This window comes from Melopsittacus undulatus, chromosome 14, assembly GCF_012275295.1.
Source record: "Melopsittacus undulatus isolate bMelUnd1 chromosome 14, bMelUnd1.mat.Z, whole genome shotgun sequence".
Classification (NCBI taxonomy): Eukaryota; Metazoa; Chordata; class Aves; order Psittaciformes; family Psittaculidae; genus Melopsittacus; species Melopsittacus undulatus.
In genome coordinates this window covers 5,351,382-5,369,478 of record NC_047540.1, presented here as the reverse complement: position 1 = coordinate 5,369,478, position 18,097 = coordinate 5,351,382, and the positions used below count along the sequence as shown (strand labels likewise).

Sequence of the window (18,097 nt, the reverse complement as noted above, 5' to 3'; positions counted from 1 at the left end):
TTTTCAGAGAAGAGCTCTAGAGCTTGGAATATTAACAATAATTCTTGCTTAGATCTCTCATTTCATACTGGGGAGGTCCCTGTCCCTGCAGAAAGTTGATATCTCACTGAAGACTTCAGCAAAGATTTTTGGACCATGAGACACTGGGACATAAGGAAAAGACTCTGATGTCCTGTATCTTCTCTGCAATGTTATATGTAATCACAAACTGTATGTCTTCCTTTTTTTCTCTTGTAGTACCTGTTTGAGAATGGTAGAATAGATAACATTTTTACCGAGCCCTATTCCAGGTTTATGATTGAACTTACAAAACTTTTGAAAATCTGGGAACCTACAATTCTTCCAAATGGTAGGACAATTATTTTGTTTTGTGTAGCTGCATGACAAAGCTTTATGATAAACTGATATTTTCTCAGTGCCATGAAGCAGCATTCACTCTAGTCTCCTCTTTGTCCAGCATGTACTCGTTTGTGGTAGACTAGCATCATGGGTTTCATGTCTGTCTCTACCAGTCATGGATTACACTTAAATATATCTCTGCCTTTGATCAATCTCTTAACTCCATTGAAAGAAAAGCTTTCCATTCTGGTAGTCAACATGCTAGTTCTTCTCTTCCCTCAAGTGTTATGGCCCATGCAGTTTACCAAGTTGGATACCAGCTGTATTAGTATGTGAGATCTTTTTTCAGAGTACCAGTGAAACCTGAGTGATGTTGGCAATTCCATACATGTATCCATTTAGAAAATGAACTTTTTCTTTAGTACAGAAATGATCCAGTTACTCATAGAGTGCTGCATACAGTGCTGGGGCTTGGGGTTTTTTTCACTGCAAATGTCTTATAACTCCCCATATGTCCTTTTCCTAACTGACTTACGATAATCACAATGGAGTGTTTGTATATAAAGATGGTACAATTTAAATTCATGCTCCACATCTTCGGAATTATACATTTTTGCAGTTGGCTGACTGTGATTTAATACAGTGAAAGTAGAACTTAGTGAGATTCTGCTGGTGTCTGCAGTCTTCTTTTATAGCCTTATCTCCATTCTTCAGGTATTGGGAGATCATGTTGTTCACAACTTGGTTCTCCATGCTCCCTCTTATGTTTGTGCATGCAGTGTTCTTGGGTTTATTGGTATTACAATTGTTTATGACAGGTCTGAATTTGATCTGATACGAAGTTCATTAAGGTAGAAGATTAGCTGAAAGAGGACTTACATGCATCTCTGTCAAAATCTGCCTCAATTGTACTCATTTCTGCCTTCCCACCCTGCTCATGTGTGATGTTTCCATTGCTTTGGGAAAAAGTCTGAAAATCTTCTAGATTAGACACAGCCTGTAAAACCTGCTCATTTGTAATTGAATGTAGGGACAGCCTAAAACTGCATAAATAACACTCTTCTTTTTTCTTTGCCCACTGTTTCTAGGTTATATGTTCTCAAGAATTGAAGAGGAACACTTGTGGGAATGTAAACAGCTGGGTGCATATTCCCCTATTGTTTTATTGAACACGCTTCTATTCTTCAACACCAAATACTTCCAGTTAAAGAATGTCAGTGAGCACCTGAAACTGTCCTTTGCCCATGTTATGAGGCGCACCCGAACTCTGAAGTATAATACTAAGATGACATATTTACGTTTTTTCCCACCCTTTCAAAAACAAGAGGTAGAATCAGGTGAGTGCTCTCTGATCACCTCTGTTTGGCAATTACATTTGCATTGTCTGTTCTATCTTATTTTTAAGGTGCTGTTTTTCACTGAACTTCTGTGATGCCCTTTTTTTGTATCCAGATAAATTATCTGTAGGCAAAAGGAAACGCAGTGAAGATGAGGAGATTCCAGCAGCAGTGGAAATGGCTGAAAATACAGATAATCCCCTGCGATGTCCAGTCCGACTTTATGAATTTTACTTATCAAAGTGGTAAGTGACAGAACCTGATGTTTGATCTGTGTATAAATTAGAACAGGCATTTGGGCAAAGATCCCACTCAGAACTTTTGTGCCTGTGATGTGAGTTCCTCTCTGCAGCTCCTGCTCTCTCAGTGTGAATGGAATCATGGTGATAGCACTTCCAGCATCAGCACCGCTGTTAGACTGAACAGTGTTTGTCACTGGTATTGAGTCAAGAGTAGAGAGGGATGTGTTCTTTAAATGCCTCTTTACACATCCACTGGGTATAAATGTAAATGGAGGGCATTACTACAGTGACTGTGGCATTCTTACATCCTTTAATTCCCATACAGGATCCTTCTTTTGAGAAGATTCTAATACCCTGCCATCATGTGAAAGAGGGTAGGAAAAGTGTGAATTAGGTAAAACTGCTGATTGATAGCTTTTACCTGCTGAAATGTGAGATGAACTTGTATTTAGAAGATAGAAAGAAGGCTATATAGCAAGGACATAGATAGGAGTTGCCTGCTTCTATATAAACTTCCAATAGATCATTGAGCAGGTGGAATATGATGTTCTTCTCTTTTCAGAGAAAATACACGTGAAAAATGAAACAGTATCTCATTAGTGTCAGCTAAAATTCAAATAAATCACCATGAAAAATACACCTACTGAGCTTACTACAGATAGTTCCATTGTTTTGTGTCTTCCTGCCGGAGCCTGAAAGCTGCCTCAGAGCCAGTCTTTCAAGCAGATGGACTTACCCTTCCTCACCATGAGCTAGGATTTAGTTTTACTGGCTCTTGAACATTCCCTGTGCCAAATTGCACAGCAGTTCTGGAAAATGAGAACCCCTTTCATTCAGAGATTGACTGTCCAGTGCATCTATCAATCATATCAAGATGCTAGTACCATTAATTGGATGATACTGTCATTGAAGAACCACATCTGTGAAGGAGTCTCTATAATTTTCTTTGTTTCTAATGCTAAGTGACCTGGAAACAAATTAACTGTTCCCTACACAGAATGGAGAAAGCCAAGTCACTAATAAGGAGATTTTAATTAGGCTGTTCAGATTAATGTAATCATTTCAGTGTAACTTTCATTTCCTTTGCTGTCTCTCCTGCACGTAGGACTGTTGATGCTGCCTTTTGATAACATGCTCCTGCTTTCTTTCTGTTGACAGTTCTGAAAGTGTGAAGCAGAGAAGTGATGTATTTTACCTTCAACCTGAGCGCTCCTGTGTACCCAATAGCCCCATGTGGTATTCCACATTGCCAATAGACCCAGGAACCTTGGACATCATGTTAACACGTATTCTTATGGTGAGGGAGGTACACGAAGAACTTGCCAAAGTCAAATCAGAGGACTCTGATATTGAGTTATCAGACTAACCGAGGTGGGGTGTTTTCCTTTGACTACACATCAGAAGCACCAAACTGTGAATACGTCCAGCCTTTGGAAAATGTGTATCAAAAAAAGCCAAGATAATGTCACCTGCAGGCATATTTTGAATCACAGTGGATGTACAAACTGGAACTGGAAGGAAGCAAGCTGTGTAAGCTGCAAAAACCACCGTCCTGTGGCACTGCGAAATCCTCTGAACAAATTCCAGATGAACTAACCTATTTGAGTGGTGCATAAATCCTTTATCTGCTTAGGATTTAAAACAGTTGTGAGATATCTTAAAGGAAAACGGTTGTGTGAAACCTACCATAACAATGTTGGGCATGGAGAGCTAGACTGTGGCTCACGTGACTTCTCAGCCCGGTGGCTGGCAGTCCTTGCTGCCAAAGAACATGTGGAGCTCCTAGAGCTCTCCACGAGGCCAGGAGAGGAAGTGGTGGTGCTCAGGCAGACACCTTCCGTTATAAATACACCTACACGTGCTTTTGTAGTTGTTTTGTTTGGAAACTGGGATCAAGTGGTAGGAAGGCAGAAGCCACTGGCTGTCTAAATGGACAACTGTCTGGCTGCTGTTAAACAGGTCACACGATGCCAGAATCTAGCTCTCGGTCCAGGCCAATTCCAACTCTTAGCTCTGCTTGGTCTTCGATGTGGAAGGGGTGCTGTAGGTCCAACTTCAGAGCGATCATATTATGGGATGAACATTTCTGGGGTATGTACAGGAGAGTGACTGTCCTGGGGTATGTGCAGAAATCCCTTCCCTAGCCCAGTAGCTCTGCAGTCTGTTGATATAATCTAGCAAATACTGTGGTGCGCGGAAATTGTTTTTCCCTTAAGGCAGCTTTCCTTTCTCCTCTTTCCCCACTCCAATGGTTTTGGTTATTTTATAAGGCAAATCTGGAGGGCCTTGTCATTTCAAGTTGAAGATACACTCTTTCTCTTTCCACCTTTGCAGTGTTGTGCAAAGGATGCAGTATTATTTCTGACAGCTGAACTGTGGTAGAGAATTACCATGTGTGTTTTCTTTCCCACCCCACCCAAAGAGATTTAGTCATAGTGTTGGAAATCAAAAGAGATTTTCTTAAGGCTTGGCTGTTACTGCGTCTTTTGGAAGGGAAAAGCTCCCACATTGTGTTTGGAGGACAGGACATTATCAGATACCTGCCTGTAGCTCCCCTTTTCTCAAGCTATAGATGTGTGTTTCTGGTGACCAGTGGTCACATACTCATTGGAAACCCAAACTCTTTTTAAAGAAGAGAATTGTATGGTTTTGATGTAGCTCTGGTCAGTTACCCATCTTCTGTAACAGGGGTCTGATATTTGATCTTGTCACTAAAATTTCAAGAGATGCAAATGAACAGCCTTGAATTCTGTTTCCTTTTTTTTGGTTTTGTTTGGTTTGGTTTCATTTGGTTTTTTTAATTATTTTTTTAGCAGTAACAAAAGTAATTTAACAAAAAATAAAATCAGAAAGTAGTCTATTGACGTCGTGTACTTGATAGTCCTGTCCCTGCCTGTAACAGATTTCACTGATGTATTTTTTAATACAGAAAACTATGTGAAAAGTAAACCTGCCCCTGATTCTGTCTGATCAAAGCCCATCTGTGTCTGTCATTTCTGATCAAAGACGCTGCTTTCTCCATGTCCTGGCCATGCTACATACCCTGCCAGTGAACTACCCAGGCTCTTGGAGCTCAGGGATGCTCCTGCAGACTTGGATCTTGTTCCATGAGCACTAACCTGTCCCTCCCCAGAGCTAAACAGTGAAATAGCAGGCACAGTGTTTTGGATTGGAAGGGTTGATAGAACCTTTCAGGGAAAACAAAATCATTCTGGAAGGGTTAGTTTGCATGTCTGTAGCTGTGTCTGTTGCACACGAACCTTGGCAGTAGGAGAGGGAAGGGATCTGAGGATTCCATACTTCTTGGGCATCCCTTTGGCTGATTTCTCACTCCGTCCTTCCCTGACATCCCTCCCCTCCAGGGAATAAGCAAGGGAGCAGTTAGGGGGGCAGGCTTTGGTTGGGTTGAGGTTGCCTAAAAAACAATACCACGTCTGAGTTTTGACTTACTGGACATGAACAGAAATATTCCCATAAAGTAGTATATTTGTATCTTATGAGAAACTTACTCATTCTCTTCCTCTGAAGTCCCTCGCTCTTTCTTCTCTGTGAACACTTTCACATACATTATTTTTTCCAGGTACTTGGAATGAAAGACATTTGCCTTTCATGCTCTCTCTGCAAGAAAAGATAAATCACTTTTAAGCTTGACTGGCTGAAAGCAAAGTTGTCAACCCTTGTGCTAACTGCTTTTACGTCATGGCTCTGAGCTGGGAAGGGGTTCAGTTCACTTCAGTGATATGATAGCAGAAGAAATAGTTTCAATTTTCATTTCCCTGGTCAGATACCTTCTGCTTGGAGGCCCTTTGGCCACGGTGTTCATTGCCCAGGGTGTGCTTGGGCTGTTTTTGCCTCTTGAGGAGTTGCTGGTCAGCCTGGCTGGAGTTCCCACTGATTTACAAGCTGGATTACCTTGAAGAATGAACATTATTAATAGATTTTTGCACATAGGAACAAAGCTCTGACAAGTTGTTCATAATCAACAGATCCCAGTCATTTGCTGACCATGCAACAACATTTATTATTTGAAATGTTCTTTTAAGGAGCAAATCAGGCTGTAGTCTCAGGGCAGACCGAGAAACAAGAAAGAAGAATGGAAGAGGATGCTTCCTGCTACCAGGGTTTCTATCTCTGCTGTCCCACTACAAGACACAGGTTTAACCCCTTCATGGCACAGCTCTGCAGCCCGCTTTGGGACCCTGGCAGCGAGCGTGCCATGTTACTCCTCACCATATGTGTTCTCAGTGCTGGCTCTTGGGATTTTCACAGAGATCTTTGTTTAAAGTGCTTCTGGGATGTGGCTCTGTCCTTTCCAGCCCTAGCTATTCTGTGATTCTATTCTGTGATTCCCTGACCCGGCAGCTCTCCCTGCGAGAGGTGCTCGCTGCAAACCTGCTGCTCTCTCTTGGCTTCGGTTGACCAAAGGAGGAACCAGCACCTGCTGAACACCACAGAATTAAGTGCAAATTGAATTAGCTTACAAATTACTCTGTCAACCACTGTCTAAAAGAAACCCCTGGATTTCTCTGGCAGTCAGAGACTTGAAATGAAACAGCAGCAAAGGCCCATTCCATGTTTCCCCAGGGTGTGCTCCTGCAGCAGTGAGGCTCCACCAGTGCTGGTTTAGTGCCAGGGGCACAGAGGGGACTCCGAATGTGCAATAAAGTCTTCAGGTTTTGGTAACAATCTCAGTAACTCTTCTCAGTCCCTTGAGCAAGTTTCACTGTTGCCTTAAAAACAAGCAAGCAGAACAAGTGCTCGTCTGTAAAATCCATACAATGCTCTTGTCAACCCACCAGCACTGTGCTCACTGTCTAGGCTGGAGTTTTGCTTCCATCAGCACAACGGGTTCTCCCCTTTCTTCTTCCACATGTCATCTGTTTTAAACGTTCCTAACAGAGCTGAGTGCTAGTGTTGGTCAAGGGAGAGTTGCAGAGTTGTGGAATGGTTTGTAAAGTCAGAAAGGTTCTGAGGAGCTTGGGTATCTTGGATTCTTCTAGCTGCAGAACTTAGTGTCCATTGGACATGACATTCACTAAGCTGATGGTTTTTCAGCAGAGATACGTTTTTTGTTAAAGAAATAAGCCCTGAAATAGCTGAGATTGTCACCTGCTTCCAGGGAGAAGGGAGTTTATTTCAATTAAAGAGTCAGGCTAAAGAAAGCATCAACCACCAGATCTCAAAATACATCCCGAGTGCACATGAACACAAATCCAGCCCAGCTTCCTGGTGTTCAGACTTAGGGATGGGGAGGTTGCAACAACCACTGTAGCCACAGCAAGGTTAATTTTGTGGTTCATAGCCAGCTATCAGACACACCAACAAACAGCACACCTGTGGGACTTAGCCCTGTGACCCTTGGACTCTATTAACAGTCTCTTCTACATCTGTAACACATAAAGCCAGACCTTTGGAAAGGCCTTTTTGACCTGCTGCTTTTGAGAGGAGGGTGTGGGTGATGACTTCTGACTTTCTCCCCAGTTAAGCCACCAACTCATCCTACAGCCCAGTGGACACTTCACTCCCGTTGTACCAGTGAAGCCTCATGTTCCGTCCCTTGCCAGTCTGTACCTCGGTTGTACCCCTCTGTAAATTGGCCAGACTTTCCTACCTCGTTTGGGCATTATGAGGCTAAATTCTGTCGGATGCTTTGCAGCCCCGTGATGAAAGGTGCTATATAACTGCAAAGTGTTACTTCAAAAGATTTAAATAGGTCACCAGTGCATCATAACCTATATTAAAATAAAAAAAAGACTTTTTCTTATATGAGAGTTTATAGAGTTCAATGTATGGTATTAATAAGTGAATTATGGAGACCCCAAAAATAGTTTTTGTTTGAATCGTATCTGTATTCTGGAAAAGTGATTAAAAACCTTTAACCTTAATAAAAGAGTACATCCTCATTTCCTGTATCATGTTGGAATCTGAGCTTAAAAGCAACTTGCAGAGATTTTAAGGGGGGGGTAGTTGTTTTTAAGGGAAAAAAAGGAACAAGTGGAAGTACAATGAAGAACAATGGTGTGTGAAGGGCAGAAGCAGTGGAGCAACACTGTGGCCACTTACTGTTGGTTATCTCAGGTAATAACTCCAGAGAAGAGCCACTGAAACCCAGCTGCTTGCCATTGAGAGCCTTGCTCACCTGCGCTTGGGGCACAGCACAGGACACACAGCACGTGTCAGCCCACTCTGCATCCATCACCACCACTGTGTATTAAACATGGTTTATAACACACCTACCTACAGCCTTTCTGGGGATGAAGTGCAGCACTATAAACACTCCAGCTGGAATCTGTTCCTGGACCCCTGCAAATCCTGAGGCACTTGATGGGTACCAGGACGCCAACCACACACCAACCACCACAACACCCCTGCTTGCAGTTCACCTTTATTGGTTTCATTGCTCAAGCTTAGCCACAGCTCTTACGGGGGGGGGCAGGTTGCTGGGGGCTACCCAGTGCCTGCTGTGCCATCAGAACCCTCCTCGTCATCGCTGTTTTGGCTTTCTTCATCATCATCTGGAGGCTTCTTATTCCCCTTGGACAGCTTGGCACCAAGTGCTGCACCTGATGACCCCAGGAGAGTCGTCAGCCCTATTTTGGCACCAAGAGACAAACCTGCAGCTCCTGCAAACACACAATGAGGTGTGATGCTCCAAGAGCATTGATGCTGCCCACTGAGGGACCCAGCACAGGGCAGAGATAACCAAGAACCTCTCTGGACCATGCTGGGGAGTGCACACAGCTCCATGAGGGCAACCAGCCCTTCTGCTGTTCCTTTCTGGCTCCAGCGAGCACTGTTGATGAACACAAGAGCAGCTCTTGCCAGAAGAGCAGATGCCTACAGCACAGCCGAGTCCTCAGCCTTGGTGCCCTGCCCAAGCACGTCCCGACTCTTCCCACCACATCATGGATTCACCCCCACGAGTCACACCAGCGATGGGCTCTGCTGCGGCTCTACAACAACCCCAGTGCATACCCTGCCCTCCCCACTCACCAATGGACTGCAGCACGGCCACGGTGCTGCCGGCAGCTACCCCCCCGCCGTTGGCTATGGCAGCTGCTGACATCATTTTGGCAGCAATGGAGCCGGCGACGATGCCGGATCCCGTAAAGCCCAGTGAGGTGACGGCCAACGGGATGCCAATGAGCACCGCTCCTGCGGGCAGGACACGGCCGGGTTAGCGTGGGCTCGGTGACCGCATCTCCTCCTGCCACCAGCGCCATGGAGCCGGCCTCCCAGAAAGCACAGAGGTGTCAGGGTGGGGAGAAGGGGCACAGGGATGGGGACACCCAATCCTCAGGGAGGAGAGAGGAGAGGGACTGGGAAGGGAGAGGGTGCTCGGGCATTGGAACAGGCTGCCCCGGGCAGTGGTGGAGTCACCACCCGTGGCCATGTGGAGCAGGCTCAGTGCCATGGGTTAGTGGTGGCCTTGGCAGCGCTGGGTTGGACTGGATGCGCTGAAAGATCTCTCCCAACGTGGCTGATTCTGTGAGAGGAGAGGACAGCAAAGGGGGGCAGAGGGGGGCGAGGCCCGGCCGCGCTGCGGCAGCGGGTGCAGGCTGGCTCCCAGGCACACACCAGTGCGGCCCCCCCAGCTCGACCCCGTCCCCTGCTGCCAGCCCGGGGATGGGACCGGGCAGCGACCCCGAGTGTGGCTCCTCTGACGCCCGCCCCTCACCTGTTCCGACCGCGGCTCCAATGGCTGCTCCCTTCAGTTTGCTCACCATGGCTAAAGGAGAAGGCACCGTGAGGGCAGGGGAGGGCAGGGGAGCGCAGGGGAGGGCAGGGGAGCGCAGGGGAGGGCAGGGGAGGGCAGGGGAGGGCAGGGGAGGGCAGGGGAGCGCAGGGGAGGGCAGGGGAGGGCAGGGGAGCGCAGGGGAGCGCAGGGGAGGGCAGGGGAGCGCAGGGGAGGGCAGGGGAGCGCAGGGGAGCGCAGGGGAGCGCAGGGGAGGGCAGGGGAGCGCAGGGGAGGGCAGGGGAGCGCAGGGGAGCGCAGGGGAGCGCAGGGGAGGGCAGGGGAGCGCAGGCAGCTGCGGCCGCCCCCAGCCCACCTCTTCCCCCTTCAGCTGCCGGCAGGACCTGCCCCCCGCGTTGCCTCTAAGCCTGCGCGTCCCGAATGGGCCCTGCCCGGGGCTGGAGCTGGAGCTGGGTCCTTTCCGGCCCGCCCATCCCCGTCCCGCCCCGGCACCGCCCCCCTCGACGGTCACGACCCTGTGGAGGCGGTTGAGCTGTGCCTGGAGCGTTTATTGGAGGGGCAGATGGGGCCGGTGCAGGGGAACGGGGCCGGGGCAGGGGAACGGGGCCGGGGCAGGGGTCGCAGCGTGGGGACGGGTTGTGGGGGGGTCACGGCAGGCATCGTGCGGGTCCCAGTGGCCATGCCAGGGATCAGAATGGAGGAATCCTGATGACAGCTCTCAGCACCGACAGCCCAGCCTTCACGGACGTGGGGAGTGCTACCCCTGAGAAAGAGGAGGAGAAATCAGCCTGAGTCCCCCCAGCCACGGCGTGGGGTCTCCACTGTGCCCCATCGCTTGGAGGAGCCCCCCAGACCTCACCATCCAGCATCCCCATGGCCAGCACAACCAGTGGGGCCGCGACGGGCACCCCGAGAAGATGGGATCCCAGGTCCCCCCGCTCCTGTGGCCACCCCAAGCCCTCCCCACGCTGCTGGTACCACCCAGGGAAGCCAAACCAGCCCCGGCTGCCCCCAGCACCGCACCAGGAGCACTCACCAAGAGTCTGCCCTATGGCCACCAGGCTCCTGGCAGCCACACAGCCACAGCTGTCTATGCCAGTGAGAGATATCAGCCTGACGGCCAAGGATCTGGCTGCGATTCCGCCGGCGGAGGAGCCCAGAATTTCCATGGCCATGGGCACAACCACGGAGGCTGCGATCCCTGCACGGGAGAGCAGCAGCGGTGACCTCCGACGGGCACACGCGTGTCCCCAGCCCCGCTTCCCTCCTGTGCCCCCCTGAAACCAGGGGTCCCGGAGCCAGAGCTCCCCCTCCCCAGGGCAGCCCAGAGCGGTGCAGGGTCCCGTGGCCAAACCTCCCTTCCTGGGGCACCCACGGGCTCCCTGGGACGGGCCAAGGGGAAGGGGCAGCACCCCCCGAGAGGGGTCTGTGTGTGCGGAGCCGCAGGGAGGTGACTGCCACGGAGCATCCCCATGTCACCGGTGCCTTACCGATCCCCACGGCCGCCACGGTGGCACCACCAGCAAGACCTGGAACAGAGACATTGAGGGCGCTCAATCGGCCGGGCTGGCAGCAAAACCAGGGGCTCCCCCCCCCGTGACCCCCCTGTACACCGGAGCATCCCGGTGCCCCCCCCCCAGGATCCCACCTTCCCCAGACCCCCCCGTTCCCCCCTCCCGTCCAGCCCCGACCCCACGAGACCCCATTCGCATCCCCCGAGCCCCCCCGTGCGCAGCTCACCCATGGCTGAAGCGAGAACAAAGAGCTCCTTCCTACGGCAGGAAACTGGACCTCTCTCTGCGCGCTCCCGGCCAAGCCCTCCCCCTGCCCCGCCCCACAGGAGCCCCCCCAGACCCTGGGGCCCAGCACTATGGGAGGTGGAGCAGCCCCAGCTTTGGTCCCGTCCAACCCCCCCCCAAAGGGGGTTTTGTTCCCATCGCGGGGTCCCAGCGCCACGGACCTATCCCTGCGCTTCCCGAGGCTGGGGCTGGGGTTGGGGTTGGGGCTGGGGCCGGTGTGGGGCCTAGCGGGGCCGCGCCTGACGTCACACAGCGAATTCCCGAGTTTCGGTTTCCCCAATTCCCGGCCCCTGTCCCGGCCCTGCAGGAGGCGGAGCCGGAGCCGGAGCCAGCGGCGCTGCAGCCGCCCCGACGGCAGCGCCAGGCCCCACGGCTGCCCCATAGGGACCCCTCCACCTCCTGGACCCCACCATGGGATGGGGCCGTGGGGGTCGCAGCCACCCCCCCCCCCCTCGGGCCGGGTTCAGCAATGGGGCAGCGGTGCCGTAGCGCATGCGCCGCTGCAGCTGGTTGAAGGGGACCAAATCCAGTTGCAAGTTGATCTGGTTCCTTTTTACCAGCCCCAGGGACGCATCATCTCTGCCGAGGCCTGGGCCGGTGCTGGTGGGGCAGGAGCCGGTGCGGGGGTCCCAGCCCAAAGATACATACTTCTTAACATTCCATAACGCCGGCCGACTCCATATGGGCATATGAAGAAGTATGTAGGGTTGGGAGGGAGAGGCGAGCACTGTGGGGCTGATGGGCACCATCGGCTCCGGGTGATGGGACACTGGAAGGAGCCGGTGGCTGCAGTGAAGCATCTCTGGCCTCCGGGGCATCCCCCCTTGGTGGTGGCAGTGCCCGTATGGATCCATAGTGCCCACAGCCACCCTGGAGCAGGGGGAGCTGAGCATCCGGGAGCAGGACACGGCCATGGCCAACACACGTGCCTGGGATGCAGCTTCTGCACTGGCCGGAGGATGCTCAGGCTGGCGATGCTCCCACTGCAGGGCAGTGGGTGCCCTTTGCGGGTGCTGGGGTGCTCCAGGACGTGTCTGAGGCTCAGCTCTCGGGCACTGGGGCACTGCTGAGGAGATGGGGCTGTGTCCTGTGAGCCCACAGAGGTGGGACCCCATCAGCCCTGGCTCTTGGCAGGGTCCCCACTGCGGCTGCAGTGCTGGGTCAGGATGCACGACCTGCACCCCCCGCACCCTGCAGCACCCCTAGGACCCCCCCACACCACCCTGTCCTCCATGCACCAGAGCAGTGGGTGCATCTCTGCCTCTGAGGCCAGCACTGGGGGCCCTCAGCACCCTCTCCCCATGCTGCAGCTCTGTGCAGAGGAGGCCGGAGGTGCCATTGCCCATGAGAGGCTCAGCTGAGACCTCAGGGGCTTCAGACCCTATTGAGGCTGGGGAGGGTTCCCCAGCCCCAGCACAGTGCCCAGGGCAGGGCAGTGGAGGGGATGAGCATCACCACAGCCCGGCCACACTCTGCCCCCATCAGTCCTGTTCCCATTGCTACTTCCCTATCCCCAGTGCCCTTCCCACCCCTATATCCCTGGCTGGAGCGGTGCCATAGTGGTTCCCAGGCCTGTCCCCTCGCAGCATGGGGAGCAGGACCCTGGCAGGGTCACATCGTGCCCGTGACTCAGCGCCGGGAGCTGCGGCCACACGGGCTGCAGCTCTCTGCAAGGAGCCGGTGGGTGCCAAGTGAGCGCTCACGGCACCCACAGGCAGCAGAGATGCTGCTCCTTGGGCCCCGGAGCCACCGGACATCCCCATGGGGCACAGAGCTGCTGCCAGCACAGCCCCAGCCCCAGGGATGCTCCACCAGCACCCCAGGACCTCCCTGGCACTGGGGAACCCAGAGACGCAGCTCCCAGGACCCAAGTCCCTGGCGCAAGGGCAGAGCCTGTCCGGGTGGAGCAGCTCCATCGGCCCCGGCTGACCTTGGGCAGGCTCCCAGGATGGCAGAGCTGCAGGTACCGGTGCTCAGGGGGGGCCGCTCGGTCCCGTCCCCAGCTCACGGCTCCTGCATCCCTTGGCTGGGCTCCCCTGGTGACCTTGGGCTGCTCTCAGCGAACGGGACCTTTGCTGCATCCAGGGCGCCCATCCCAGTCTCCTCCAGCCCAGGCCGCCCCTGCCCTGCCCCGCAGCCCCCCCCCCCGTGCCCAGCCATTCCCTGTCAGCAGCACAAGCCCCTCTGCAGCCCCCAGCCCCAGTGCTGCCCTTCACGGCTGCAGACACAGCCCCAAGCAGAGGCTCTCCCACAGCTCCTCTGTGCCCCTGCTCCATCCTGCACCCCAAGGGCTCTGGGCCGGGTGCTGGTGGGCACCAGGAGCCTTGCAGGGGGCAGGCAGAGGAGCCGGGGGGGCTGCTTGGGGCCGGCTGTGGTGGCACCCAGGAGCCTGCTCAGCACCCAACAGCCCCAACCTGTCTATAAAAGGAAGCAGCTTCTCCCCCTGCTCCCCCCAGCGCCGTGCTCTGCAGTCGCTGCCTCGCAGGGGCCTTTCCAAGTTTCCCTGTTCAGCGCTGCCCCCCCCCAGCGGCTCCCCCCGGCTCATCCATCCCCAGCGAACCCACTGCGGCAGCCGCTCAAAGCAGCACCCTAAGGCCCAGCGAGGAGGAGGGAGGTGGGTGCAAGGGGAGGACTGATGGAGGGTGCCTGGGGAGCACCCGGACCCTGCTCGTCCTGCACCCCTTTGCCTGCAGGCATTGCCCGTTGCAGCACATGGCCCGTGGAGCTCTGGTGCACCCGGACATGGTGCTCAGGCTTCTCCTTGTGTGTCCAACCCACGATGCTGGGATGCCGGGAGTTGGGCTTCTCTTCCTGCCCCATCCCACAGGCAAGGGGTGTCCCTGCTTTGTGAGGCCGAGCCCCACTGCAGGGGCTGCCCCACGGGAGAGGGGCCCTGCTCTGCCCCACTGCCTGCGGACACCAGCACCCGCCCTCCGGCCCCACGGAGTTCGCTGCTGCCCTCACTCCTCCTCCCGGGCTGGCCCAGAGCTGACCCCAGCCCCAGCTGCCCCCAGTCCCCTCCCTGCCCAGCCCCAGCTGCCGGCAGCGGCATCCCCAGCTCGGTGAAGGTTAAACGGGAGCTCCCGCTGCCCCCCGCGCGGTCACTCACGGTGCTGGAGCTGCCAGCGCCCGGCTGCGGCTGCGGGGACACCGGGAGGCTGCGGGGACACCGGCGGCTGCGGGGACACCGGAGGCTGCGGGGGCTCCAGAGGCTGTGGGGGCTCCAGAGGCTGCGGGGGCTCCAGAGGCTGCGGGGACACCGGGAGGCTGCGGGGACACCGGCGGCTGTGGGGGCTCCAGCGGCTGCGGGGGCTCCAGCGGCTGCTCCCCCGCTCGCCTTGACTTTGCCACAGGACGGCTCCGGTTCGTCCGCAGGAGCTTGCAGCATCCTCGGTTCAGCGGGAGAAGTTGCTCGCCAGGGAGGGAGGGAAGGAGGGAGGGATTTAAGGCAGCCCCTGCCTGGGATGCGGATGCCTCCGGGTGCAGGTGAAGACCCCGCAGCCCCCTCCTCGCACGCCCCATCCCGGGCTCGGTGCCCGGCTCCAGGGATGCTGCACGGGTGAGCTCTGCTGAGCACCCATCTCCCTGCCGGCCCCGGCCGCCTCTGCCCCCCGCTGCCTGCCCGCATCCCCTGCGCCCCGAACGGGTCCTGGAGCGGTGCCATGGGCAGAGCTGGGCCCAGCCCTCGGAGGGTGAAACCTGCCCCTGCTGCAGCCTCCGGGGCTCCCCCAGCCCAGGGACGGGCATCCCCGGGCTGGTGTCCCCAGCACCCGTAGGGCAGCGGCTTTAGCATCCATAGCAGCCCGGGGGTGCAGGGGTACCCCGCTGTCCCCAGGCTCCCCCCCCAGCCTACCTCTGCCTGCAGGGAGCCGGCGGGGCGAGGGGGACCCCGGCTCGGGGCTGCAGCGGGGGCAGGACCTGGGACACACCTGAGAGTGGTTCCCAAAGGGAAGAGCCGGGACCAGCAGCGGAGCCCTCCCCACGCCGGGTGCGCTCTGTTTGCCTGCTATTTTTGGCCGCCTCCTAAGAGCTCCTCTCGGGCTATTAATAATGAGAGTGCGAAATTCGTTTGGCCTCTCCTATATAAGGGAAGGTAGAGGCTTAGAGGCAGCTAAATATACTGGCGCGTGCGGGAGCAAGCGGGGAGGCTTTGGCACCGCGTGTGGAAAAGAGATTGTTTGAACAATGGAAAGAGGGACTCAGGCGGCACACGGGGCCTGTGCGGACGGACGGACCCGTGGAGGGATGGATGGAGGCTGACGGCGGCCGTGGGCCGGCTCCGCAGCATCCCCATCACAGCCCTCAGGGCCCTGCCTCGGCAGGATGAGGCAGCACAGGACGCTCCTCCAGCCGAACTCGGGGCAGATCCCGCAGCTGTGGGGGCCACGGTGTCCCCAGAAGCCACCGGCAGCCCTGCAGCTCCTGCATCCACCATCAGTCATTCCCTTGTCACCCCAGGTGAGGTGGGGGAGCTCCCGTCGGCGCTGGGGAGAGCCCGGTGGGAGGGGAGCAGCAGCAGCAGCAATTGAGGGCATCCTGATGACCGGAAGGTGCTGGAGAGCGGCACCAAATCCACTGAGAGCAAGGGCAGAGCGAGCGGAGCAAGGAGAGAGGAGAGAGGAGAGCACCGAACCCACTGCAGCCTCGTGCCCCCTTCCTTGGGCCGCTGAGCACCAGGGCAGCCCCGGCAGCGGCCTCGGCTTCTGGAGCTGCGGAGCTCCTGACACCAACCGTGCCCTCGAGGAGCAGCCTCCAGGGCAGACCCAGACCCCACCGCATGGAGGTGACTGAAGGCAGGAGCGGTTCTTTGCCCTTGGGGCAGTGAGAAACCCTCTCTGCCCGTGCTGCCCTGGGGCTGGGGCAAGGGGCACCCACCCCAGTGCAGCAGGAGCTGATTGAAGCCATGGGAGGGGTGGGATGCTTTAATCCGAAGGCAGCTGCTGGGGCAGATTCGGCTCCTTCCATCCTCAGGTGACATTGAGCAGCGTGAACTCCAAGGGCTCCAGCACAACCCGAGGACACGTGAGATGCGCAGTGGGCAGGAGGGCGGCTCTCAAGGTGAGTCTCCTCCTCCCTCTGAAGTATCCATGCCCCACGGTGGTGCTACAGCAGCCGGGCACAGGGACAGCGGGGCAGGCAGCTCCATCTCCTTCAAGGACAGCAAATACATGCTCCTTGGCTGCATGAGGAGGTGCAGTTACCGCAGGTGTGGGCGCAGCCTGAGCCCTGATCCTGGTTTCTTTGCCTTGGTGTCGGGAAACTGCCCCCAGCGGCTCAGGAGGCTCCGTATGCGCTCAGCAGGACAGCAGGGGCTGAGCGGTGACCTGAGGCAGCAGAAGCTGAAGCAGGGGCAGGCACCGGAGCAGGGCTCAGGCACTGGGGCTGCAGCTCCTGCTCCCGGCACCGAGCGCAGGCTCCAGCCCGGGGCTGCCGCACGCTTGGCTCCGTGTCAGGAGAGCTCTTGGCAGCCCCGTTCACTGCGCTGGTCCCGGAGCCCCAGGAGCTCCGGAGCTGGAGCAAAGGCGAAGCCCGAACCCTGCGGCCGAGGGGGAGCCTCGATCCTCACCCAGAGCCCAGCGGTGCCAGGAGCTGTCCGGGGCTGGAGCCGCAGGGAGCAGCGAGGCTGGGCCGCAGCACAGCTCCTGCCATGGTTATCTGTGAGAAGCACTTGGGTATAAAGTGACTTTTAGCCTCAATCCGAGCAGAACTGCAACCAACACCACTGCTAAACCCGAGCTCAGGCTGGGCAGCACCCCCAGCACCATGAGGTAAGAGCAAACTGTCTATAAACTGGACTGGATTTGCCTCAAGCATCCTCAGCCAGTGCTGGAACATGCTGAAAACAAACCCAAAGGAAGCTGTGGCTCACCTGGTGCCTCAGCTTTTAACTTCCACACACGGGTAACTTGCAGCCAGTGCCTCTAATTGTGAAACCATCGTGCATAGCAATGCAGAAACCTTCCCAGCAGGGTCAGCCCCTCAGTGGCACTCAGGCAGTGAACCAGCAGCTCTGTCAGTGATGCCACAGGAGAGGGTGCAGGGGATTCCTTCCAAAGGCCCATGTGGGCCTGCCTTGGGGGAGGTCTGTGTTAATGGTGCACTGAACAGTCTGCTCCGTTCTCTGGGTCAAGGGGCTCCCACATTGGACCAGAAGTTGCTGACATCAGTCTGGGAGCATCTCTTTGCCTCCAGCAGCTTCCCAGCTCCTCATGCTCCCACAGGCCAGGGTGCAGTCGCTCCCTGTTGTGTGCAGCCCTCAGTGCTCATCAGCACCAAGGGTTAAGATGCAGAGTGAGGAAAAGCACTGCACAGCCAGGGAATACTAATGGGAGCCTGAAGTCTTGCACTGTGCTCTGTCACAGACCTGCGTTGGGTGATGACAAATGACTAACGAGAGAGGAAGTCATCCCGTCATCCTCACTGACTCCTAACCGAGCCGCTCGGAGCAGAGGGAATGCCACAGCTCCCCCCAAGCCCCAGCCTTCCCATGCAGTGCTGCCAGCTAAACCCCAACCCAACCACCGTTCCCCACAGTGAAACACACAGAGGAAGAAAACAACCTCAGCTGAACAAAGCTGGTGGTGGTAACAGGAAGCTGGGAAGCACACCCTGCACTCTGTGAGGGGACTGCTCCCTGCAGCAGTCACCAACGCACACAGCCCTGATCTGCACAGGGACTTCCCC

General features: G+C 55.5%; 2 protein-coding genes across 4 annotated transcripts in view; one reads left to right on the top strand and one right to left on the bottom strand.

The window, feature by feature from the left end:
* LOC101869576 (zinc finger MYM-type protein 4) overlaps positions 1 to 7,803 on the top strand; it is a 38,561-nt gene extending 30,758 nt beyond the window's left edge. Inside the window, exons 26-29 of one of the 2 annotated variants that reach the window (XM_034069178.1) lie at positions 238 to 349; positions 1,428 to 1,676; positions 1,792 to 1,921; positions 3,077 to 7,803. In XM_034069178.1, coding sequence (XP_033925069.1) covers positions 238 to 349; positions 1,428 to 1,676; positions 1,792 to 1,921; positions 3,077 to 3,284 — 699 coding nt within the window. In that variant the 3' untranslated portion in view covers positions 3,285 to 7,803. The remainder of the gene's footprint in view (positions 1 to 237; positions 350 to 1,427; positions 1,677 to 1,791; positions 1,922 to 3,076) is intronic. The other variant, XM_034069179.1, reaches the window with a different exon arrangement.
* Positions 7,804 to 8,300: 497 nt separating this feature from the next.
* Positions 8,301 to 11,624, bottom strand: LOC101872112 (interferon alpha-inducible protein 27-like protein 2A). 2 transcript variants are annotated; one of them, XM_034069100.1, is made up of 7 exons: positions 11,355 to 11,624; positions 11,105 to 11,143; positions 10,651 to 10,815; positions 9,970 to 10,377; positions 9,597 to 9,647; positions 8,912 to 9,073; positions 8,301 to 8,541 (listed from the first exon to the last, which is right to left on the bottom strand). In XM_034069100.1, exons 5-7 carry the CDS (start codon positions 9,643 to 9,645, stop codon positions 8,366 to 8,368), a joined length of 387 nt encoding a protein of 128 aa, XP_033924991.1. In that variant the 5' UTR covers positions 9,646 to 9,647; positions 9,970 to 10,377; positions 10,651 to 10,815; positions 11,105 to 11,143; positions 11,355 to 11,624; the 3' UTR covers positions 8,301 to 8,365. The 2 variants fall into 2 exon arrangements, with proteins under 2 accessions (XP_033924991.1, XP_033924992.1); XM_034069101.1 differs by having other exon boundaries at positions 8,301 to 8,481.
* Positions 11,625 to 18,097: the final 6,473 nt, after the last annotated feature.